Source organism: Falco cherrug, chromosome 11 (genome assembly GCF_023634085.1).
Source record: "Falco cherrug isolate bFalChe1 chromosome 11, bFalChe1.pri, whole genome shotgun sequence".
NCBI lineage: Eukaryota > Metazoa > Chordata > Aves > Falconiformes > Falconidae > Falco > Falco cherrug.
In genome coordinates this window covers 32,935,689-32,960,898 of record NC_073707.1, presented here as the reverse complement: position 1 = coordinate 32,960,898, position 25,210 = coordinate 32,935,689, and the positions used below count along the sequence as shown (strand labels likewise).

General features: G+C 39.0%; 1 protein-coding gene across 1 annotated transcript; it reads right to left on the bottom strand.

The window, feature by feature from the left end:
• Window positions 1–4,610: 4,610 nt before the first annotated feature.
• On the bottom strand, window positions 4,611–25,128 carry DHX36 (DEAH-box helicase 36). Its single transcript, XM_005440179.4, has 25 exons — window positions 24,871–25,128; window positions 24,614–24,735; window positions 23,603–23,804; window positions 22,855–22,893; window positions 21,408–21,578; window positions 20,367–20,446; window positions 19,301–19,375; window positions 18,997–19,163; window positions 18,331–18,412; window positions 17,700–17,840; window positions 16,291–16,393; window positions 14,641–14,728; window positions 13,703–13,758; window positions 13,537–13,601; window positions 12,907–13,050; window positions 12,127–12,244; window positions 11,381–11,479; window positions 10,467–10,640; window positions 10,079–10,165; window positions 9,347–9,430; window positions 9,144–9,243; window positions 8,967–9,057; window positions 7,285–7,405; window positions 6,557–6,709; window positions 4,611–5,558 (listed from the first exon to the last, which is right to left on the bottom strand). The coding sequence occupies exons 1-25, from the start codon at window positions 25,087–25,089 to the stop codon at window positions 5,373–5,375; spliced, it is 2,967 nt and encodes a 988-aa protein (XP_005440236.4). The 5' UTR covers window positions 25,090–25,128; the 3' UTR covers window positions 4,611–5,372.
• Between the last annotated feature and the right edge of the window lie 82 nt (window positions 25,129–25,210).

Here is a 25,210-nt window from a genome sequence, read left to right as displayed (position 1 = left end):
ACATGATGCAATTAAGTAGACCTTATGTATGGTCAACTACGTGAAGCCAACATGTACAACTGGCACGGTGATTAGATCAGATCAGATCAGAACAAAGTCTCAGGTTTATGTTTACCCCTCTAAAGCTGAGGCTGTACCCAACTGAAGGAACCTGCTTCAGTCCTGGTAAGCCTGGATGCCCCCACAGGGCCTTCAAGTACCCTTTCAGAACACCAGTACTCTTCTGACTTCAACCTGTCCTGGCAATTTCTAAATACTCATAACTGAAGAACAGTTTAGTTATAAAAGAGAGATTATATAAAGAACAGTCAGTCTCTTCTTTGTATCATCCCTACAGCATAGTAAATACATTTTTTTCTACTGAACTTTAAAAAAAAATGCTACAATGTTGTATTGTTCCCGACTTTCATACCAAGGAATAACCTCTTTCTACATTATGCAAAGCTAATTTGCTGAAAATAAAGTTATACCACTTTAGTCAACCTACACAACCTCATGAAACAGTGTCTTTGCGCAGCAGCACATTTACATGCACACACCTTAAAACACTGCATCTCTAGAATATATTCATACAAGCTTCATTTTTTCCCTCGTATTTCCTGTTTCTAAAGTAACATACTTAGATCAAACAAGTAGACACAAGTAGTAGAAACAAACCTAGAGTAAATTTTGATTCAAAGATTGAGGAACTCTGAGATCTTTTTTCCTGAGAATTAACACAGGGAGTGTTAAGTCTTGGCTCCATTGTAATCTGCAAATGATATTCAACACTGTGTTGTAACAACTACATCATTTAGGCAAACTGGAGAGAACACAAACATTAGGAAAAATTAATTACCATCACTGAATTGTTTCCTTCTATACCCTGGAGTTCCAGAAGGTACTAGAAACTCTTTAACACACAGGCAGACACAGCCTTCATTAAATGCAGTAGGAACTGGGAAGCAAAACATTCATGGTCTCTAGCTAGCCATATGAAAAAAGGTTAAAAACCTTACATCAAGCATTCACAGATATTCAGAGATAGTTGTGGTTTGACCCTGGTATGCAGCTAAACGCCACCCAGCCACTTGCTCCTTCCCTGGGGGCGAGATGAGCAAGAGACTCACAGAAGGGCAGAAGTATCAGAACTCATGGGTTGAGATCAAGACAGTTCAATAGGTAAAGCAAAAACCGCACACACAAAGCTAAACAAGGAATTAATTTCAACGTTTCCATGGACGGGCAGGTAACTCAGCCATCCCCAGGAAATCTGGGCTCCAGCACGTTAAACTGTAACTCAGGAAGACAAACATCCCAACTCTGAACATCTCCCCTCCTTCCTTCCCCAGCTTTTACTGCTGAGCAGTATGAGCCACACACCTAGTGTGGGCCATCCCTTGGGTCAGCTGTCCTGGCTGAGCTGCCTCACAGCTCCCTGTGCCCCACAACCCCCTCACTGGTGGGGCAGCCCAAGAAACAAGAAAGGCCCAGAGACTGTGCTAGGAACATCATACCATCACAAATCCAAAACACAGCACCATACACACTACTGTGAGGAAAATTAACTCCATCCCAGCCAAAACCAGCACACCTGACATCTCAAAAAGGCCAATTTTCAAACTCCAAAGAACACAGAGGTTTACTGATACTCAACATATGTTTTAAAGCAGAAAAGCTTTAAGCACAGTTGGGAAAGTACAGCCAATGATTACTCACACAGTAGTAGTAAATATCTGGCCATACCAAGCCACAACCCCTCAGCACACATTTCTTCCTAGCAGCAGCCTTTATACCACGCTCTGATCCTCCACAATTTGGGATGGTGGTTTGATTTGTTTAGTCAACACCGTCACAAACAAGTGCTTTATGTAGAGGTGCTTAAAGAATCACCATTAAAAGTATTGAACAAAAGTTTTAATAGGAATTTGTGGGAGTGAGACTTCATAAAGGTCAAGGTTCACTTGCTTGCTACATAGATAAATCACACAAAGAATAAAATCAAAATTAAACTGGAATAATTTATACAGAAATTAAAAATGCAGAAAGGTAGGGGAGAGCCTCCCGCTGAGTCACGAGGTTCAGAATGGACCCCCTTGCTTTCTAAACTCTATTACTAACAGAGCTTAGGTGCGGCTAGATCCAATCCTAGTCTCAGACTTGGTCAACGGTTTATATCTAAAGAAACTTAAGGAGTAAGAGTAGTGGAAAACCTCCCGTTGAGTCACGAGGTTCAGATTGGACCCCCTTGCTTTCTAAACTCTATTACTAATAGAGCTTAGGTGCGGCTAGATCCAATCCTAGTCTCAGACTTGGTCAACGGTTTATATCTAAAGATTTTAAGAAATAAAGAGAATAAGGGAAAAGCGTCCCGCTGAGTCACGAGGTTCAGAATGGACCCCCTTGCTTTCTAAACTCTATTACTAATAGAGCTTAGGTGCGGCTAGATCCAATCCTAGTCTCAGACTTGGTCAACTGTTTATATCTAAAGAAACTTAAGGAGTAAGAGAGTAGTGGAAAACCTCCCGTTGAGTCACGAGGTTCAGAATGGACCCCCTTGCTTTCTAAACTCTATTACTAATAGAGCTTAGGTGCGGCTAGATCCAATCCTAGTCTCAGACTTGGTCAACGGTTTATATCTAAAGAAATACAAAGAGAACAAAGGGAAAATCTCCCACTGAGTCACAACATTCAGAGTGGACCCCCTTGCTTTCTAACCTCTGTTATTAATAAAGTTTAGGTGTAGCTAGGTCCGATCCTAGTCTCAGACTTGGTCAAGAGCTAGACACCAGCACAAACACTGATATTGTTACCCAAGTTCTGCTGTTGCTGTATTTCTGTTTGCCCTTTGTTTTATTAGGCAAAATATTAGCCATCATCTAAAGCACTGCAAAAACCAAGAACAACAGGAATAAAACCACTCACCATCCTTTATCTTCTTCCCAGATTTTAATCCAACCCTGCCATAAACAGCCCTACTGCAGGTGCTTCATCATGAACCTCAACTGTGTCAGTGCAGCAGCAGGCCCCACACACCCCCTTGCTCCACCCTCATCTCTAACCGCCATTTTGAGTCCTCCTGCATCGGCCCCCCTCTCCCTGCACAACACCCCTTTTCCAAACCCAGAGGCCCGAGCTGAAGAACTAGTAATTTCACTATCATTTTCACACAAATTACAAGTAAATTTCTTGTGTTTGTTCTGGATTATTCTTTCGTCTTTCCACTTCAGGCGTTTACTTTACACCGGTGTCCCCCTGCCTTCCCGCCTCCTCAGACGCGAGGCCCTCACAGCAACTCGCCGTCCTGAGGTAAACGCACCCTCCACCTCCCGCGTTTACCTGCGTCCCGATCTCCAGGCAGGTCCCGGCCGTCTCCGGTAGGGTCCGGAGACCCCCAAAGCTCCGATCTTCGAGATCCCAACCGCGGGGGGGCTCCAGGGAAGTGGGCTTGCGGGCACTGCCGCCCGCCGGGACGGTCCGCTCCCACCCAGCAGCAAATGCCCGCCAAACCCCCTATTCGCTGGAGCCGCCGTGGCGTTTCCGTCTGCCCCTTAAATCACCTCCTGCAACCGCCACCCCCAGGCCAGGGCAGGATATCCCTCCTCCCTCCTATTTAAAGCACAACCATCAGCACCTGGGGGTAAAATAATCGACCTCCCCAATCAGTGTAACTGCGCGTCAGGGGCTTTTTTGCAGCTGTGTTGCAGAAATAACGAGCTTGTTAACCACTCCCTGTTAGACACAGTCTAGGCGCTAGGTTAGACCTATTTGTGTCTAAAAAAATAATAAGCTTCACCTGACCCATTCTGTTTTTTTCAGGATAAGGTTCTTGTTCACCACTGTCTAGTCCCTAAGTTAGATCTACTTCTGTATAAAAAAAAATAATTTTTCTAGTTCTGTTTTCTTCAGGATAAGGCTCTTGTCAGCCATGGTCTAGGCACTAAGCTATATCTACTTCTGTATTTAAAAAAAAAGTTTGACTCAACCAATTCTGTTTTCTTCAGGATAAGGCTCTTGTTCACCAGTCTAGTCACTATGTTAGATCTACTTCTGTATAAAAAAAAGGTTTCACTTGACCAATTCTATTTTCTTCAGGATAAGGCTCCTGTTAGGCACAGTACAGTCACTAAGTTAAGACTTATTTCTGTATTTAAAAAAAAAAAAAAAAAAAGCTTCACCTGACCAGTTGTTTTCTTCAAGATAAGGCTCATAAATCCTCAAGATCATTTTGCAAAGCACAAGAAACAAAACTGAACTAAACCCCAAGAAGGGAGAGGGGTTACATCTCCAGGTGACCAAAAATGAGATGCAGGAGCTGTGTTCCCCTGGAAATAACTGCAGCTATGGCTGCAAAGTGCAGGTACGAGGCTGCCAAGTGAAGTGCCAGCACTTTTCAGTGCCTAGTTGAACACCAGCCCTCCATTTTAGCTCCCCAGGCAGTGGGGGAACAGAGCCTGGCCCCAAATCCAGCCCCCCACATTGAAAGGCCCCAGCAGTCTGCCACCCCTGCATGAGCCGGATCACAACAGTATATCTCAAGTCACTCTACTCAAAATCCCAAACAACCATTGTTTCTCAGATGCTCTTACACAGGTGGAAGCATTTGAAACATTCACCACTAAGAGCAGATGTAATAACACTTTAAAGAAAAGACTTTTAATGTAATACTGTAACCCGTACATGGACTGTTTTTAAAAAAGAAAACATCAGAATGCAATGAAACCTTAAAGCGTATTCCATCATGACTTTTCTCTAACCGTGCTTCCTGTAATCTGAAGTTATAGTCAGCAGCGATGATGGATGGAGACAGAAAGTGGAGAAAGATTGACTGAATGGGATAAAAGGCAGAAGAAGGGAATATTTCTGAAGATTGTTTCTTCCCACAGTACAAATTTAATAAGTGTTTTTGAGTTTAGTTTAATTAAGCTATAATTAGCTTCTGTGGAAGTGTTGGTGAGAAGACTGCTGCACAGCTGGAATAACACATTAAGTATAATTACTCACCACCCCCAATAAAAAAAAAAAAAAAAAAGTCTTCTGAGATGTTTCTACCAGTAGGAAGAACAGTTTTAAGTATTGAGCAGTATTTTAGCAGGTTTTTTTAATGTCTGTTACCTGATGGGTTTAAAAAAAAAAAATAATGCTACAGCAGGTCAAGAACCATACATACATCAACTAACATTGCTAGCATTGCATTTCTCTTACTTAAAAGGCTACACTGAACACAGAATACCATGCATATACAGATATTACGAACTATTTTGAAGTAACTGCTCTTCAGCATGAGGGAAATACCAGCTTACCCTAAAAAAAGTTTTTCCTCTAGCTAAATAAATGCTATAAAAAACAAGACAGGTGAATACATTGGCTTTATCAATACAGATGAAAGTGTGTCAACTATAGCATTCACTCTGGAATCGTGGAGCATAGTTTCTGGCACTTTCATTCTCCTGTGTTGTGATTAAGTCTATAATAGCTGTCAGAACTGCCGTATCCCTGGATTTAATATCATTCCAGTCCACAGGATGAGGGTTTTCTATTTTCTCTTGTAGAAGATCATCGAGCTCTTGTCTTAAATTCTGGAAAGAGTTTGTTGGAATGAAGAGGGGGGGAGGGAAAAAGAAAAGTGGCAATTAGGGCTACACACATTAGTACAGTAAGTTAAAATCCCTTGGGCTCCTCTGTTCTCTGTTTACATCTGCTGTTCTCTGATCAATGCATTTTAATATTGCTACTTTCCAAATCAAAAGCTGTTTCTCAACTGTTTTAGCAGTTTTACCTTTTATGACAGATGACCATCTCTGGATGTGATGGCCTTTAACAGCCTATACATCCCCTAGCTGACTATCTCAGGATTAAAAATATCTGAGTTTAAAAAAAACGAGTCAGCTGCAATTTCTAAGGTCTAATATTAAACAGAGCTCTATTCAGCTCCTCTTTCCACTGGAACTTGTTACTGTTAGCTGAAGAGCCCCATCCTCACATTTCCATATCTACATAGACATTTCATGGGCTGATAAAAGTAATCTTACAGCCTGTGCTACAAAAAACGACAGCTCTCCAAATTTCTCACTGTAGCACATGTTTGTAAATCCTTCCAGTTCACCCTGTAACTCTTCTTCTCTAAAGCTTCTACAGTTTTTCAATACCCCATGAAATTTTCGGTAGAGGCTGCACTGGCTGAACATCACCACCGCCACATTCCTGAAGCCTCAACAGGCATACAGCCTCATTCTCATTGGCCAAGCTATTACACTGGAAACAAACAAAAAAATTAATGTGAATGCCTTTAAGGCCAAACATAAGGGAGTACATTGCTGTTTACTTCTGCCCAGTTTACTTTTCAGAATGTTATTTTTACTGCTGCATTTTATCTTACATTCATCTACACACCTTCAGTAGATCTCTTTTGTTTACTTTGTGTACTTGAACTGCTTACTGGGAATACACTGAAAACATTATCATCACTCTTTCGTAATAAATCAGTAGCTACGCTGTAATATCAAATATAGAAATCTCTAAGAAGAATCAGTGTTATACTAAATCTTCCACAGACATTATTATTAAACATACTCACCTTAACTAAGTGCGCTATTCTTGCTGGAGACTGGAAAACAATCCACTCATCCACAGCAATGGTATCCTGATCTTTATCCTTCTGAATGGATATATCTCCTCCAAAGAACAAGAGACAATATGGAGAGACCTCTGTACAGTCATACAAATAAATCTGAAAGAACATAAGAAAAAATTGTCCAGTCACCCTTCAAAATATCTTAAGCAACAACAGTAACACTTAACGAAACTCAGAATTCCAGAATCATTCACAAATTAGCAAGATATATTGGAAAAATATCTGAAGCAACTCAGTTGGATAAAAGTTAACTGAAATCAGATTGAACAGGAGCAAAAATGGTCCCAAATATAGTCCTTCACACTAAGTGGTGAAATTAAAGCAACTATGCTGTAAGAATCAAGGGGGGGGTGGGGGTGGAGAAGGAAGTCAAGAAATGTTACACTGATTTGAAATCAAGGAAAAGACTTAACACCTGTTATTGCCAGAACTTTAAAAAAAAAACCCAAAACCAAACAACCCCTCCAAAAAAACCAGAAAACCACAGTAGGTAGTTACTTGTGGAACAATACCACCAGTATCACAAAGAACATCATCTGATGGCATGCAAAAGGAATGACCCAAGACAGGAAGGCCTCAAAACAAAGGCATGTTCACATCCCCTTTGAACCTTGATCCAACCTTATTAAAGAGCTAGAAAAATAAATTATAAATGTAAACCCTTCACATACACTGCTAGTTCTCATCTTCAAATGGTACACAAGCCAGTTATAATGGAACTCCGTTTCTTCCACATTAACTGATTTCGGATGAATATTCACTGTTCCATCCGTCTTGGTGCAAACTTTCACCCTTAAAAAAAAGAAAATTATTTTAGGATTGAAATAAGATCTTGAAAGTTTAGCACAATTGAATCCCAAGTTAAAAAAACCCTCCAATTCTCTACTAGAATACTAAAGTCTGAAAGTACAAGGATGTTTGAAGAAACTTTAACTCCCTTCCCAAAAAATTAAAACTGAATCTTCAGTATGAATTTTTAGACATCCCTCTGCATTTAAAAAGTTTGATTTCTTTGTCAAATTTATCCCCTTAAAAAACCCTCTCATTCTCTCAAGTAGAAAAAACAATTAGTATTCTTTCTCCAAATGAAGGACTCCATGAATTACTGAATTTGGTTACATAAACCAAGTTTGAAGCAGCTTTCTGGAAAAACCACATATGAGCCTGCATATCCAAATTCTTTGCTTGGCATGGAACAAGGGATCAGTTACACTACTGTCGACCGACCAGCCTAGAGTGGTGTACCTCTGTTTGTACCGTGCGCCTTTGATCTGACTCAAGGGGTAACTGTCACCTGCTTTGGTTATACTTACTACCTGAAATCACATTTCCTTTCTAACATAATAATGCCATCAGACAATAAAAAGCAGAAACCAACCACAATACATATGAAGCACTACTGTTCTCCGTCTTCCCATATTCCAGAGATGTAATTCTTTTGAGTGTGTACCACTGAGCTCTCTACTCCCTCCCTGTGTGCAGAAGTATTTTGTAAAACATAGAATTCTGTGTTTGAAACTGAAACAGCGCTGTTAAGTGTAACAATTCCTCTTGCTTATAGGATCACAGAGCCTTCCTGGGCAGCTGGCTTACACCTAGCCCCACCGTGCAGCAGAGAGAGACACACATTAATTTCCATCAGGTTTGCAAAATTACTGCATCCACTAGGTGACTCGAACACACCGGACTTTGTTTAAAAGGGAATACCAACTGCCTAGCGGTGTCAGCTACAGACGGGTCTAAATTATGCAATCTGAAGTATAATATTGACTACCTGTTCTTACTCCTTTCATAGAAATAATCACTCGGGTTTGTTTGGGGGTTTCTTTGTAATTACAGGCATAACGATTGCTCTTGTCTTGCTGTTTCAACATTACACACCCAGAAATCTGATCCAAATGTTCAACCCTTCATTCTGCCTTAATATCATGTCCATGAAGAAGGATATCTATATTCTGATGAATGTACTGTTACTGGAGTAACAATTAATAAAACAGCCTGATAATACAAAAAGTATTAAATCAACAGCAGAATTTCTGGGCTCTATCTTGGCAAATAAGAAGAAAGGATAGCGTAGGACTCCTTTGGCAACAGCATTATTGACACGTCGTAACATTAGCCATGGGATGATAAAGGTCACGCAAATTTTTTCACAGACTAGCGGGTATCCAAATGTTAAACAAAGATCAACAATCCCATGCTCTCATCTACCCTTCTCTAACGAAGTAACCCACAACCATGACTTGAGCTGTAAAGAGATTCATTCATACATTCAAGCCACTGCCTCACCTTGCTAAACTACCTAATGTAGAAAACACCTCAAATACAAACCAGCATCGAACCAAATCCTTACATTTTTCTCTTTTTGCTGAAGCTTGGCCGGATCTTTGCAACTTTTGGATATAAGCCAGCACAGATGACTGCTTTGAGCAACTTCTCATTATCTGTAGAAGACAGCAAAGTGAATAACGCAGTTCTGCAAACTAAGATCTCAGCCATCAGAAATTTTCCATCTCCTTCCACTGTTTACCTGAGTTGGTATTAGATTTGGGATCCTTGGGGTCTCTGCTACTCACAAATCCAGCTGCAAGGAGATGCTCAGCAAACTGTCCTTTCATGTTATGCAGCATCTAGGAAGCCACAAAAATTATCCCAGATTGATGCTGTGCCAAAAGGCTCCTCCCCTCTTCCCCACAGACATGATCCTCTTTTTTTAAACTGTCAGGACGTTACCTGCAGTGTATTTGAAGACAAGAAGTACTCCCAGCAATAGTCTTTCTCAGTTCTGAAACCACGACGCCGAGTCTCTTCCCAGCCCTAAAAATGAAAACCATAGTTCAAAGGTGTTTCATAAGTAAACATATACTAACAAATTAAGGACACCAAAAACTGGTGGTTGGCAAACAATACAGTTATATTTTTCTCTACAAGAGAGAAAGTAAATCCTTTGATCTCTTTGTTTATGTACATGCTGCACAGAGCGGAGACCCATACCTTTACTTCGAATCAAAAACTTCCTTTTTCCATGGCAAGGAGGTAAAATCTAGCTAAGTTTGCCAGAACTTCATCTGCTGTTATTAACAGTCCTGGGTAGAAACTGCATTCCAGGCCATTTCTTTCCTCTTCCTCTTGCCCCAACTCTACACAGCTACATCCCCTGCACTTTTAAAGTCAGCTTCAGTTGTTTGTAGAGGCCAGAAGGACAAGATTTTATGACTTCAGCAAGGTAACTATAACATTAAGTTTTCTTTGTCTTTCCCAGGCTTATCCACAAGAAATCAGGTTACTGAACCTGAAGACAAGATGCCTCAACACTAGAAGGCTGAAAATTAATTTAGTTTTATGTTTCTGTAGGAGTCAAGAAAGAAACACTACAGAGCACAAAGTAATCAGGTTTATTCCTTTGAACAAACCACATTACTCAAATTAAAACTCTAGAAGAAAACAACATTAAAACATGCCTACCGTGAAAGCATTCACCACAGTTAGATGATCACTTTTAGTGTTCTTTGACAGTTCCTTTCTTCTTGCATCTGCTACTTTCTCTTTGCCCTAAGAAAAAGTAGAACCTATAAAATATTCATGACTGACACAACAGTTCTTTTTTGCAAATTAAAGTACATATATAAAGCAATACTTTGTATGCAACATACATGAAAATTAAAACTCTTTCCAACATTCCATAGGCAAAGACAATACTTCATAGTATGTGAAGGCACTCTTTTACTAATAAAAATGTAATTAACATGAAAGTAAGATTAAAGTGCTTTTGAACTACAACATCTCCGTAAGTCCCAATACCCTTCTGAGATTCTTAAAATCTTAGGTGTAATTCTCCTCTCAGAAACTTTACCAAAGGAATGACAAAAGGGTCTTTGAAGCTGAGGCTAGCTGCAATTGTAAGCACTGGATCCAAACAGCAGAATAAAGCTCCAAAGAGGATCATTTTTCCAATATGTGGTTCAACTGGTAATCGCGCTAAATGGACACCTAGTGGAGTCAGTTCTTCCTGTCTGTCCAAAGCATTCTGTCAGAAGAAAAAAAGAAAAAAAAAAAAAAAAGATTAAACACCGTATTTGAAATGGGGAGGATTTCCTTGAAATAGCCACTAGTATATCTAGAGAACAAAGGAAAGCCTAATAGCTGGAGGACACAGCTAGCTGTGGTAAGGTAAGCTAGGAAAGTGATTAAGCAAATTATGGAGATATTGAAATGTTCAGAATTGCTATCAGTCTAAACACTGCCCTTCACCTAAATCCAATGTTTTAATTTATTGCTACAACATTATTTGTACAAATAATATCAGAGCAGGAAGTTGGTAGTACGTATGTGTCATTAACTTCTCCTTCCCCAGCATCCAAAGGGGCAATGACATACAAGACCCTTCTCCATATACCTTATCGCCTACAGAAAAGTATCTCAAACACTTCACTAGTCTGACTGGGATAGGAAGGCTTGGTGGATGCATGCAGCTGTCAGCAGGGTGGTACAGAAGTAGTGAGTTAAATAAGTATCTGTAGGGACTTTAAATGCAAAGTGCATGCATCCGTTTTGAGTAATTTACAAAGTTCCTCAGGAACCCTATGTGGCCCATAAGCATAATGTGAAATGTCCTCTGTTCAGTCAAGAAATATAAAGGGTCTACACATTACAGTAAGGGGTTGCAAACATCCAGACCTGTAGAATCAGAACTGCCTGATAACAAACAATGCAGTAACATGGTTCTAAACAGATATTTCCTTGCATGTGCATTAAGTGATACTTTACCAGCTCCATTAGATGATTTATGGCCAACATTACAGCATCGTGAGATGGTGGATCCATTAGCTTGCTCAGAAAATAAGCAATTCCACCAAGCTTTAGAATCTGAAAAAAACCCAATAAAACACCAAAAACCTACAGCAACTGGAGAAAGACGGTTACCTAAAATTAGTAAGCAATGGCCACACTAATTAAAAAAGCGTGAATAATTCACAGCTTGAGTTACAATTTCACTAATTCAGAACTAAGGACAAAACTAAAAATGTATTATTGATAAAATTTAAAACATAAGGATCTACTCTTCATTCAGCATATATACACACATGGTATTCCTTATGCATACGTAAGGAATTCAATACAAACTGCCAAAAAGGAAAACTCGCATCAGTTCTAAACTACTTTTTAGTAAAATTAAGACTTCATATCCCCCAACTTAATGGCATTTTCACTGAAGCTTCTCTGATTGAATTATATTTGAAGGGAGAGGGAGCGGACGCACAGTCCAGATTTTTGTTAGTACACTTAAGCTTTTATTCATACTAGACAATCCTGTTTGTCATGGGTTTGATGCATTAAGATACAAGCATGCATTTTGCAAAAGTTAACTGCAATTACTAGCTAAATAGATTGTACTTCTGCTGTAACAGAATTTTGACTTTAAGACAACCCTGGGCTCACAGCTGCATTAACTTAATCTCTCAACCTCTGACTCTAATGGAAAGTAATAAACATGTTTGAAGATTCATGTTTACCTTGATTTGTAAACAGAGTTCTTCCAAAGGTGTCCTCAAGATCTCTGGCAACTGATAATCATCTAGAAGGCTAGCTCGTAGTCCATTGTATAGATGGTAACAGTGGCCTGGCTGAACTCTGGAATTATTTAAATAAACAGGTTTGGGGTTTGTTTTTTTCCTATGACACTGCCACATTATGATTATGTTTGTTTATAAACAGCTTTCCAAAACACCTCAAGGAATTAGAACTAAAGCGTATTCAATTGTAAAAGCCATTCCAGCATTCTGAAACATAGGCCTATCAACAGTAAAAAGGCACGCAGAACACAGAAGCCTCCCATCAACCACTCAAAACCAGCAATGAAGGGACCAGAGAAGAACTGTAAGCTTGAACAAGAGAGAAAAATACTCCACAAGGTATTTTGAGAGAGATTTTTTTTTTTTAAAAAAAAAAAGGTATATAGCTAAGTGGTACTAATTGGTAGGCAATTTTCACTCCAACGTATCATAGCCTCAAAAATCAGGTGTGCAGGCAAACATTAGCAACAAAAATGACAGAATAAAAGAAAAAAAAAAAAGCAGGACTTATAAAGGAAACTCACGAGCTAAATACAACACAACTTAAGTCAGTTGCCTAGAAAGACAAAGAAACCATTCTCTCTGTAAGAACAAGAGACAGTTGTGCTAGCATCTGCTACTGAAAGTATGAATAATGAAGTAGTATCTTCAGCATACACATGCTCCAAGACTGATGGGAACTTATCACAAGACTTTTCTAACTGTCCCAGTTATCCTTACCTTCCTGCTCGACCTTTCCTCTGCTTGGCATTAGCTTTACTAACCCACTCTGCTGCCATTGTGCTAATGTTGTTCTGCGTGTCGAAGTGAGTCTCCTTTATTTTCCCACCATCTATAACAAACACGACGTCATCTATTGTAATGCTGTTTAAAAAAAGAGAGAGAGAAAAAAAATGCAACTCTTCATCTTTGCAAGCTGGACCTACGATTTGAAAGGGGTTTAGCCTCTCTTTATCCCCTCCCAAACAGTGAGCCAACAATAAAAACCCGTGTTTGGAATTTCATTAAGTATTATGTTACTAAGCAATTCAAGAAAGAGCCTGATTTATGCTCCTAGGCCTGGCAAAAGTCATCACATGGGGTTATGAAGTCTGCAGATTGGCAGCTCAGATTTACCATGTACAACAAAGCCAAGTCATTATAGTCACATCCACATTTTAGTTGTTTAAAACAATTCAAGGAAAACTGCTTAGTCTATAAACATTTCTAAAGATGAAGTGTTATAAACAAATGCTACAAACACAAAAATGTGTTCTTGGAAAGATTAAACAGGTTTATACTTTAAATTATCACTTTTGTTTCTTTTGTGAAATGTATAGCTTTGTTTGGTTTGTATAGCTAGCTATTTACCTAGTCTCTGCAATGTTGGTAGCAATCACGATTTTCCTTACTCCTGGCGGGGTCTTCTTAAAAACCTGTAATTATCCATGGCCCATTTATATGTTTGCCAAAATCAACATATGCTTAATTAATTGTTTTTGTAGTTGTGAAATATTACGATAAAAGAAAAGCATACCTGAGTCTGGTTAACAGTAGGCATCAATGAATGTAAAGGTATAATAATAAACCTATCTGAAAATTAAAAACCAATAAAAGATACAGTGTGAGCAAAGAAACTTTAATTACAGGAAAATCAACTACGCAGAATAAGAAAATATGCTGCAGGTAAGCCTGTTTCTTATTCTGAATTCACAGATATACGTATCACAATAGCAAATTCTAAAAGTAAAAATGTATAAAGGATTTTTTTTTTTACTATGCTACAATGACCTGACAAAGAAAATATATGAAGTTATGTACAGCAATTTATTTTTCATTTTTAAATTCTCAAGTTATTCAATAATTGCTCAAGTTTAGTAAGTAAACTAACAGTCTTTCATCAAATTGAAACTCTTTATGGAATGTATGCAACACGAACCGTAAGATAACTATATGAATATTCAAGAGCACAGTTAGATAAGTTAGATGAAGATGTTAAGTTATGCAAACAGGACAAATTAAAGTGTATCAGGCATACAGTCTTTTAGTGTCTTATTGAAAAAAGCTTCTAGGAATAAATAGGAGTTAAAACAACTATCAGTAAAGCAGCAGACAAGCTGCTGAAGAACGAAGAAAAGAAGAAATGAACACAAAATGAAGAGAGAGAGTTTAGTTTTGGATGGCAGTTATAGCTACAAGAAAGGATAAAAGGAAAAAGATGCAGGTCTGAGATTGTTGTTCCTACTGTTCACCCCCACACCGAGGAAAAATTAGTTATTATCATTAACAGATTAAAAATACCACAGAAATGCAAGAAATGCTGAACACACTGCAATCATTTTGAGAGAAGAGGAAAAAAAAAAAAAAAAAAGAAAAAAAGAAAGAGAAATCCAGTGCAATACCAGGAATCACATGCAAAAATTAGTTTGCCACTAACACTACTGCTAGAATTCCCATGTAAAATTTTGTTTTTACCTGACTTAAACATGACTTGTGACATCAAGAGATCATGCAGAGTGCTAATGTTGTCCCAGCCTGGAAGAAACACTAGAATTGCACCATCCTATATATAAGTGAGGGAGTGAAGGGAAAAGGGGTTAGAGTTAATTATGCTATGCAAAGAACCAGCTACTTGCACCGTAACACATACATGTTGGATAGGTGATATTTGGAACAACGTTTGTAAGATGGTTTTCTATAAAAGTTAGCTGCATCTATCCATCAAAATGTTACAAATAAAAATAGGATTTTAAAAATTTTCCCCTGCGGTGTTTTAAATACAGCCATGTCAACACTAGAAGAATTTGAGCTGCAAATAAAAGAGAGAAACTAGTGTGTAATTTTCAACACAGGAAGAACAATACACAAAAAGCAACTTATGCTCATTATCCACAGCTTAAATGGTCTATCAAGTGAAATATTAAATTATTTGCTGTTTTTGATAATCAAAATTCTCTTTAAGGAATCAGCCAAGGCATCAGCTCTTCGGCAGATGTTTTTGAACACAGAAACAAATATGTAACTTCAGGTTATGACATCCTACATACATGTTACCTACGGTAACTCACTTCATGTTTGTCACTGCTTCAGGCACAGGATCCTTCTGATAATTGATAATCTGATAATATTAATGCACATTTGGGGAAAACTACTAACACAGTTGTATTAACTACTGATTTTGACAAGCTGAAAGCTGGAAGAGTCTCCTAGTGCTAGACTGTATAAAAATTCAGTCTTCATAGCATCTTAAGTCATAATTAGATTACTCAGGCAGAAAAACCATTAAAGCCAACTGCACAGTGTAGATATGAGGCAGTGAACATCAACACTTAGGTACTGCTCTTGCCCTCTCCCTCCCATCGCTGAAGAATTAAGACTGGAGATTTAGTTGTACACTTGTACACTAAAAAGGTTTTCAGACAGTTTTCTACAGCTATTTCACAAAACATTAACTTTTACTACAGATTACAATGAATACTATCTTTGACAAACATGTACACAGTCACAGAAACTACTAAACGTTAAAATTTCATTTGTAATTATACTACTTTCCATCAAATAACTAAGATGTATAATTAATTTGAAGGCTTATTTAAAAGCTTAGTCAAAAGAAAAAAAAAAAGCAGCAGAAATCTAAAGCAAAATGGCACCCAAACCTTCACGTATCCACCCCATTTTAGTTACAGGACAATCTCTACTGTCAGTGCAAAAAGTCAGGCTCTTCCTTTTCCCCCCAACCCCACACCCCCCCCCCGTTCAGAAGGGACCACAAATGAGCACATCGAATGCACTGGTAAATTCTCCACGTTTCTTATGTACCTAGCCCTTATTAGTATCCACAACCCCTATTCAAGAAAATGCTTAGATGTGTGCTCCCCTTCAAACGTGGGTTCTGTCCCATCATTTCAACAAAATGCTGTAATTAACTACATTCTGAACTCAGGGCTTAAATAGTAAGTAGATATTTAAAGCTGTTAAGATGACTTCTCTGAAGAGCAAAACAATTTTTTTTTCCTTCTTTCTATCTGTACGATAAGCCAAACTATCAGCTCTGACATTCTCAACCGCCACCAATCACAATTCAGTCACATCATTGAAATGTGACGATAGGAGACAGCAGTGTACCTCTTCTTCCAGAACGATGTGTCTGATAAGCGCTGCTATAAGGTCCAGGTCGACCTTGTCATCATCCATCATTTCCAAGGCATCTATAGTGCTTGCCGAATACCTACAGGTGTTGATAGCATACATGTTGGGAACTTAGGAACATATGAAGTCATGCACTCATGTTTCTCTTGCAGGGCTCTGCAATCACGCATCTGTGTAACTCGTTACTGATCACTGTATTTCTTTGCCTGTACTCTTGAGATTTAGTTTAGTGCAATTATTGCCGGTTTAGAACAGTAAATTTAAGAATTACCACATTATGACTGAACTGCGTTTGAAGCATTCACTGGATCTCTCTCCTCCTCGTGGATTAGCTAGGACCTAACAATCAGAGTTCACCCTTCAATCTACTTCTCGTTCACAGTGAGTACTGGAGGCATCTCATCCGTCCTACACTTTGATCTCATGAAAGCTAACACTATGAAAAGAATTGCTAATTGCTTCTAAAGACATGGTGGGAAAGGGAAGGAGGAGTAGAAATGGGATGAGCAGAGCACGGGATAAGCCAGACAGATATAGCACTGAGGACACTTCCCTTAGAAAAGAGAAATTAAATAATGAATATAGGTGGCTTGGTTGTTACCAAGCTGGATACATAGACAGTCCATATATAGACAGTCCCAAAACACAGAGGACAAATAAGACAGGAGAAAACCAGGAAGACTCTGTTCCTGAAATAAATCAGCCAGGCTATACAATTAATCAACGTATCCCGATTACCAAAGTAGTCAAATACTGGTAATCAAAAGAATGTTTCAAGTGGGCAATCTCTACTAGGTGCTCAAAACACAAAATTATTTAGCTTGGGTTTAAACCACTCTAGAGGAGTATTAGGATATTCTGAGGAAAAGGTGGTGACGGGCTTTTTTGTTTTGTTGGGTTTGGAGGGTTTTTTCTTTTGTTTGTATGTTTGGGTTTTTTGTTGTTTTATTATTATTATTATTTAAACCAGCTCATTTTGTATTATGTTAATTATGAGACTAAAATACTGCAAGCTCTCTCTCAAAGAAAAAAAAAAAACAATGAAGGGGAAAATTCATCAGAGGAGAACTACTGACCAAAGCTCACGAAGCCTGATATTATGCTGCAGACTGTAACGGACACCACCAACACCAACAGCAAGCAACTCTACACCTGTAAGTTCTCTTATGGTTTGCACATGCAAAGGAAGCTAATTCTCTGCAATAACTCTGAAGTACTTCAACAGTTGCCAGCCAACTGTACTGGCAATTTCATCGTTACTGTTTTCCACAGTGGCAACTATCACATCGTTAATAAAAGCACAGTAATAGAATACAGCATTCATTTATGTCTCTCAGTCAAGAAGCATCTAAAAACTTAATGCAAAAGAGTAACTTGAGGACAACCTGCCCCGCAGCTGCCTTAAGTAGTCTGGCCATCGTTCCCTGTAAATCTCCTCTTTTTCTTCTTTTTCTGGTCTGCTTATGTGTCCTTGCATGAAGCCTTTCTTCCACCGTGGCCGACGGTCTGTATTTTCTGGAGTATACCTTTAAATTTAAATAACAAACATAATTCAGTTTTGGAACTACAGTAATTTAAGGCTAGCTGCATAGTAGTTTTACAACTATGGGCAACATGCCGTGCTTTAGCTATATCATGTAAATAAGATTCTTAAAATTTCTTTTCTGAAAGAAATCTTACTTACGATGACAGGTACCAACTCTAGTAAGCATGAGAACATGTAGAAAAAAAGACTGAACAAACAGGAAGAGTAGCTTGATTTAGCAGTCTGAAAATTCACCACACTGAAAAGACAGACAAGTGGGTTTTTTTCTCCTCAGGCCCCCATCTCCAGGTAGCTATGTATCATTTTTAATTACAGTAAAAGCTACTAAACTTCCCATTAAAATTTTTGCTGTTGAAGAAGCACAGCTAATTTTTCCACTGGTTAACTACACAAAGATAATCTTTCAGAAGACATACTGAGCAAAAAACCCTAAAACATTATCTATAATGGTGTTCAGAAAACACACTTACCTCAACTTCTCAATTACATCTTCAAGAAGATACTCCACCACAGGGAAAGTGAACCCAGGTATGTGAATCATTGGACAATTATCTGTTGAGGAAGGCACAATTCAGTTTTAAAACAGCAGATAAAATACTGTACTGAAATAACGGAGGCAATAAACATTCTTCACTATTTTTGCTATATAGTTGCCAAGTCTAAAGGGGTTTTCTGTTTATTTTTAAATTCTCAAAGAAGGTACAAAATTCAATTCCAAATAACGTTGCTGAATAAAAAAACCCCACAGGCAGCAAACAGTATATTGCTCTCCACCATGTTCATCTGGTGCCAGCTGCTGCACAAAGCTGTTAGACTGAGCAACTGAAGGCTTCAGTCTGGTTGCCCACTCACACCCAGACTTCTAAAGTATGGTAAACATTAGTAATTTATTTTAATATAAAAATACTCTGCAGAGTCCACTTCCATAATACGTCTGAAAAGCAAACACAGAAGCAATATATGCCCAGGATGCGCTAAAACGAAGGGAATAAGCATGTCCAACAGTTGGCAATTATTTGTAAAACTCAAGCCATTACCTCTTTTGATAAAAAGCAAACCTAAAATTTGAGAACTACATTATAACACAGAAGCCTAAATTACTTAAGAGGAACTTTGACAGGAAGCATTTCACCTACCAAAATACTCCGAAAACTTCTCCGCATTTAAAGTAGCACTCATTAGTATTACTTTCAGATCCAAACGAATATTCAAAAGATCTTTAATAATGCTCATTAAAACATCTGACTGAAGATTTCTTTCATGGATTTCATCAAGGACTACATGACTAATGCTGGACAAATGCCTAAAACAGAAGAGGAGGAAGTTAAAACATTTGTTTTTAGCAAAATTAAAAAAACAGAGCTGAGACTGTAAGAAGCAGCTCAGTAGTCAAGTCGTATCATAATTGTATTCAGTTTCTTATTAAATAGGATAACTTACTTATCTGACTGGAGCCACTGTAGGACAATCCCTGTGGTACAGTATAAAATTGAACCTTGTTTCCTTGGTAACCGACTGAAAGAGATACATTAAGAATGCCTCAGTTCTCTTCTGTATTTTATAAAGTACTTTAAAAGCTTAAAATCAAAATGCAGGTAGTCATTATAGACACTATGAATTACGCCTCTAACTTGCTCACTTACAGTTCAATTGGAGGAGCAAGGCACCGGGCCACAGTAGCAGCATTTTTGATGACGGAGAATGAACTACTTGTAATCTGCCAGAAGCCCTGACTTCCCAGATATCTTTTGTCATCATCTGCACATTGATCTGCTGACCCCAAATTCCTGCAGCTATCTAAGCTCAGCGCAGACAACAGCTTAATTTACAGCAGCATAACATGCTTGATTAAACAGTAAAGAAAAATAGGAGATTCTATAAACTCAAAATAGAATGTTGAAGACTAAGCAACTGTCACCTCTCACAGCAGTTTTTCTTCAACAGTAATTGAGATTCCATTATTTGCTAGTAAGAAATTCAGATATTTTTTTTTTTAAATTACAGATGACTCCAAATATAATAGCTTCTGCTCTACAGCACTAGGTCTACAATCTCCTGTCAATGCACCTAACTTTTATTACCTGATCCCAGTGGGATTACTCAACAGGCAAGTGTAGCAAATAGATAGCTTTCCACAGCAATATGGCTTATAACATTCTCTTCTTTAGCATTTCCATTTTTCCTTGAAATTCAAGGATTAGGGACATCAGTTTCATTGCTATCTATAGCTGAACCTTTTAGCTGAACTGGTAAAAGGACTTACTAGACAACGTACAACTTGGTGCTACCCATTGTTACATGCTACATAAAATACAGTGATCACACTCAAACATTTTGCTACATTTCAAAAACCTTATTCCTCACACCAGCTATTTTCAGAGGAATCCCTTTTGGAGAAGATACCAGAATGAAAGCAGTCATCTATGTTAAGAGCTTCAAGTTTTCTTGCTTGAATAGATGCCACTATACACGAATGCGTAAAAACTGCCAAGGGAGCCTCTCTTACCTCTGCAGACGAATTTGGTATCCTGTACTCTTGCCATTACCACATGCTTCTGCCCTTTCAGCAGCAACTCTCTCAGCAACCTTAAAAAAATAAGTAAAATCAAAATAGTGCATTAAATAAAACAAAATTAAAATAAAATCCCACCAGGCAAACTATGATTTAGCTACCTATTAGGAGGAAATATCTAGAACCAAAATGTTATGTAAAGAACAAAAAAACACCCTGAAAACCACTTTTGCTCCTCCACTGAGAACAGCATTTCCTATCAGCAACCCAAGAACAGGTTTGCAACCCAGGATGTATTTTAAAGGAACACAACCATTATTAAGCATTAGCAATACAATCACCCTTTTGACAGGGTGAACTTTTCGTCAGAGCAAGTAATGTTCTGTAATTTTCTGACACTTAACTACCAGGAAGGGTAATTACTGTGCACTTAAAGGCCAAACTCTTTCTTGCTCATTATTACACCTCCAAAGGGCCTGACACAACATTAGTTTTTACCTTTACTCACACCTGCACTGCCCAAATATATTAAAATCACAAACAGAAAGTGATTAAATTCAGGGAAGAATAAGCTTGCCATGCCAGTACTCTGCTAATGACCAAAATTTATGAAGTATCAAATTAGTGTATATTAACAAAGTTGTCATATGCAATAGAATCTAAGGTGACTGAAAATGAACACACTAAAAGCCCCCTTCAATGTCCACTACAGACGGAATGTTTATCTTGAGTTTTAAATTTAGTATGAGTACATGCGATGGCAGAGCAGTTTCTTTGAGAGGTGTACAGCACCTGTCTGGTCATTTGGAATTTTTTCAGATCTTAACTTCAAATAATCTAGCAGACTGTACACCCAGTTCATAAGCTAGCCCATGGATCCTAGGTCCAGTGAGAAATGTATTTTCATGTAATGAGTCTGAGTAAGGCAGCAATTTCTCCTCAGATTTATTGGGGGGGGGGGGGGGGGGGGGATGGGGGGGGGAGGCGGGGGGGCAAATCACAAGAAGTTACTCAGTTTGTCAAAACGGCACTTACCGAGATAGCGCTGATCCTCCTAGGCTGAGTACAAACAATCCTGCATGTAGACCCTTTCCCTCGCTCTATGTAATCATCCAAGATGAACTGTGTAACTTGGGTTGTCTTTCCACAACCAGTTTCACCACTTATCACAGTTACTCGATTATTGTTTATAAGGTTTACAAGTTCCTGTTTCCAAAAAGAAAGTATTTATTGTACTACTGTTCAAAACAGATTTCAGAAGGATTTGGCAATTCTCTACTACTGCGCAGTGAACTTAGGAGAAACTGTCATAGCAACTAAAGAAACAGATACTCATCTGTTTCTCATAATACTAAAAAAGTTTAGTTTAAACCACACAGGTAATTTCTGCACATTTGCGCTTCACATGTGTTAAGGTTTAAAGCATATCAAATCTGAATACTAGCTTCAAATACTTAAGATCCTGTATGAAAACAACATAAAATCACTAAAACGAAAGCCTGAAACACATTTTTAAACTTTTCTCGCTCCTACTTGCCTTCTATGTCTCTTTGGTGACTGAAAACAAGTATTTTCCCTGTTGGACTCTAAGACTGTACTAACTGAAGATTTTCAGCGTGGTATTTTAACATTTCTTATACCAACAGGAACAGATTTCTTACACTCCCAGCCTCTATCTCTCTATCCAAAGGATTGTAAAGGGGAGTACAACTATTAGAAACACACACCAACAGGAAGGACCACATTATGCCAAATATGTTAAATTTAGAAAGGAAGGTCACTAATCATTCATTGAACCTACAAAAGAAGATATAACTGAATACTCAATTTCTATTTCATACAGGTGACAACAAATGAAGAATTAACATCAATTAATAATAACCCATACTATCACGGATGTTGTACTCTTGACTAGGAAACTAATGGCAGCAAGAGTCAGCAGTACAGCCATTAAGTCTGTGATCAAAAAAGGGTTAGTCAGCATTTTATTAAATTCTAAATTGGGCAAGTGTTCAACAAAAGGCCAAAATTGTATATTATGTAAGAAAAATAAAGCGTGACAATTTATGTAGTGGCCAATTACTCTACAAAAAAATCCAAGTAACTAGGAACATTCCCTAGAAGTTTAACTGACAGAGAAAGAAAAGATCTATACTTTAAGGAAAAAAAAAAAAAAAGAAAAAAAAAAAAAAAAAGGTACTTCAAGGTATCTAGTAGTCAATACCATTTCCATGAATGCTGCTGCCCCTACCGATAGAACTGTACTGTATATAGCCCCACAGCACTTCACCCACTTCATGAAGCAGTGAACCTGAGCTACTTTCTGGAAAGAAGTCAAACCCAGTGTCAGAATTTGGGAGGCTTCAGCACCTTCATAAAAGGCAACAAAGGTTTCCTGTTGTCCAAGTCACACAATCGTTTTCTCCTATTTTATAACAGAGAAACAGAAACCCATATTCTTTCAAATGAAACACATGTTTACCTGTCTCATCCCATATGAAGGGAGCTTCTCTCGGAATCTCTGAAAGAAAACAGCAGTACATATCTTTAAACACCTTTTCAACACTGAACTAATACAACAGATTTCATCTACAATCTAGGCTAAGCTGTGAAATAACATGACAAACTGTTCAGCTAAAACTTATATAAGCATAGGCCCACTAAAAGTAACTTTCATTCTATGCATGTTTTCGGTTTCATTAAAATCATTTAAAACCAACTGGTCAGTACATGAAGAGGTATGTATATACAGTTGCAAGACTAGGGCCTTGTATCGAAGGGAGCACTGTCTGTTCATGGTAAGACTGCTTTATTTGACAACCTTATATATGGCTATTAGAACAACATAAACTATGTTTTTAAGAGGCAATTCCTTGAGAGCTCATTTTTGTGCTTTCAGATTTAGACATAAATGTGGCGATACAATCTATTAAAAAAAAAAACCAAACCCAAAACCTCCATCCAACTAAACAATGCGAAACTTCAGACTTTAGATGCTATGCAATCAAAAACTGCAACTGAAAGTCTGTTTTTAAATTGCTGTCCTATTGATAGGCATGCATTTTATAAATGCTGAAGGCAATTTTTAGCAAAAGTAACATCATTACAACTTCCTAGTAAATAAACTGCAAGAATTTATGTTTTCAGGTTAATTTTTTAAAAAAAAAAAGAAAACAAAAACACAAACCCAAAACCCAGTTAAAAGGTTTCTACTTAACATGGAAAAGTACCTGCATTTCAATGTATCTAGGATCAGATTTCTTCTTTCTTAAGTCTTCTTTAAGCTGCTCATCTAAATCAGTATCTTGTCCACTTTTTTCAAAAAGATATTCCACATCCCGATCAAGAAACGTTTTTTCCAAAGCTGGTCTCTGTCTTACAGGAGCTTTTTCAGCATCTGGTTTCACTTTTGCAGGCTGTTCTGGAGTAGGTCTGAAATAAGTGCAGAGAAGAGACACTTCAAAGATTACCCAGGATGTGCTGGGCCACTGCGAAGAGTCCATTCAAGGCAAACCACAAATCCGTTTTTGAGACATTACATCCACAAGTTACTTGACCATCAGGCCATAAGAATATAATGTATATCATTAAAACAATGATAAAAGTAAAGTCTGAAAATCACCAGCCGTCAAAAATACTACATCAGTATCCAGAATTGTAATGTGTTCTTTTATATGAAATGAAGCTAACAAAGCAACAAAACATCTCCAGAGAATTACTGCTTAACCTGCTGTCAGAACCACTGCCCTGTAACTGGATCATTCAGCCAAAAAGGCCCAAACACCTCGTTTTAGTGGACTGTGAGTAACACACGTTATTATTTAAAATCCTTTACGTGCAAAAAACAGACCCTGGTTCAGAGAGACCGAGAAAACATTCTGAGACTTCACAGTAACTGAAAAATGAAGTTGAATGCCTGCTCTGGAAGAGCAATTCCAGAGGGCAGGGGAACTTAAAAATTCCATACATCTACTCTAGTAGGCCTGGAAATCAATTACAGGATTTTATGATTTAAAGTAAAAATGTAACACCCCCAACTCAGCAATGATCTGGAAGAGTTTTACGGCCATGGTTACAGCTGACTCTTTCAGCATGACAATATGCGCGGAAAGAACCCAGAACCCTCGCTAATGTAATTCACTGACTAAATGCAAATAACTTCTGATACATCTTCTTGCAAGTTTGTGGGAAATCTGTTTGTTGCGAAGTAAATAAAACCATTAGTACTGGTTTCTCTTTACCCTTCTTCGTCCCCAGACCACCACGACATGGCCTCTTGCTCCTTCTCATTTCTCGTTTGGACAGTGCTCAACAGCTGCACGATCTGCTCCTCCCGGCGCTCATCCATGCGCACCACAGCTCTCTGGTGAAGAGGGGAACACAACTGTCACCGGCCAGATGTTACACATCAACCACCAGCGACTCGGCAAGCTCTTCCCCAGGCGTAATGTCACCGCGCAGACACCGGCCTCCCCGCGCCGCCGCCGCCGCCCCCCACCTGCTGCCGGTCCGTCTCCTTGCTCTTCTGGCCCTGCTTCCGCGCGTACCACAGCCCGATCTCGCGGCCCTTGAGGTGGCTGGGATGGCGGCCCCTGCCGCCGCCGCGGCCCCCGTGGCCCCCCGCGGAGGAGGAGGAGGAGGAAGGGGCCGAGGCAGACCCGCCATCGCCGCCGCGGCCCCGGCCCCGGCCCCAGTCCCGGCGGTGCTCGTAGCTCATGGCCGCCCGGCAGCCGGCTCGCCCCACGGCCGCCCCCCGCCCCATCCGCCGCCTCACTTCCGCCTGCCCCGCCCCGCCCCGCCCCGCCCCGCCCCCGGTTCGAGCCCCGCGTCCTGCGGGT

Bases quoted from the DNA above. Each gene is read 5' to 3' on its own strand.
- DHX36 (XM_005440179.4), bottom strand. From the start codon at position 25,089: ATGAGCTACGAGCACCGCCGGGACTGGGGCCGGGGCCGGGGCCGCGGC. The intron at 9,058-9,143 runs GTAAACAGTGGA...TGTCTTCTACAG, and splicing joins CAAATCTAATACCAACTCAG to ATAATGAGAAGTTGCTCAAA. The intron at 5,559-6,556 runs GTGAGTATGTTT...AACTCTTTCCAG, and splicing joins GAATAGCGCACTTAGTTAAG to AATTTAAGACAAGAGCTCGA.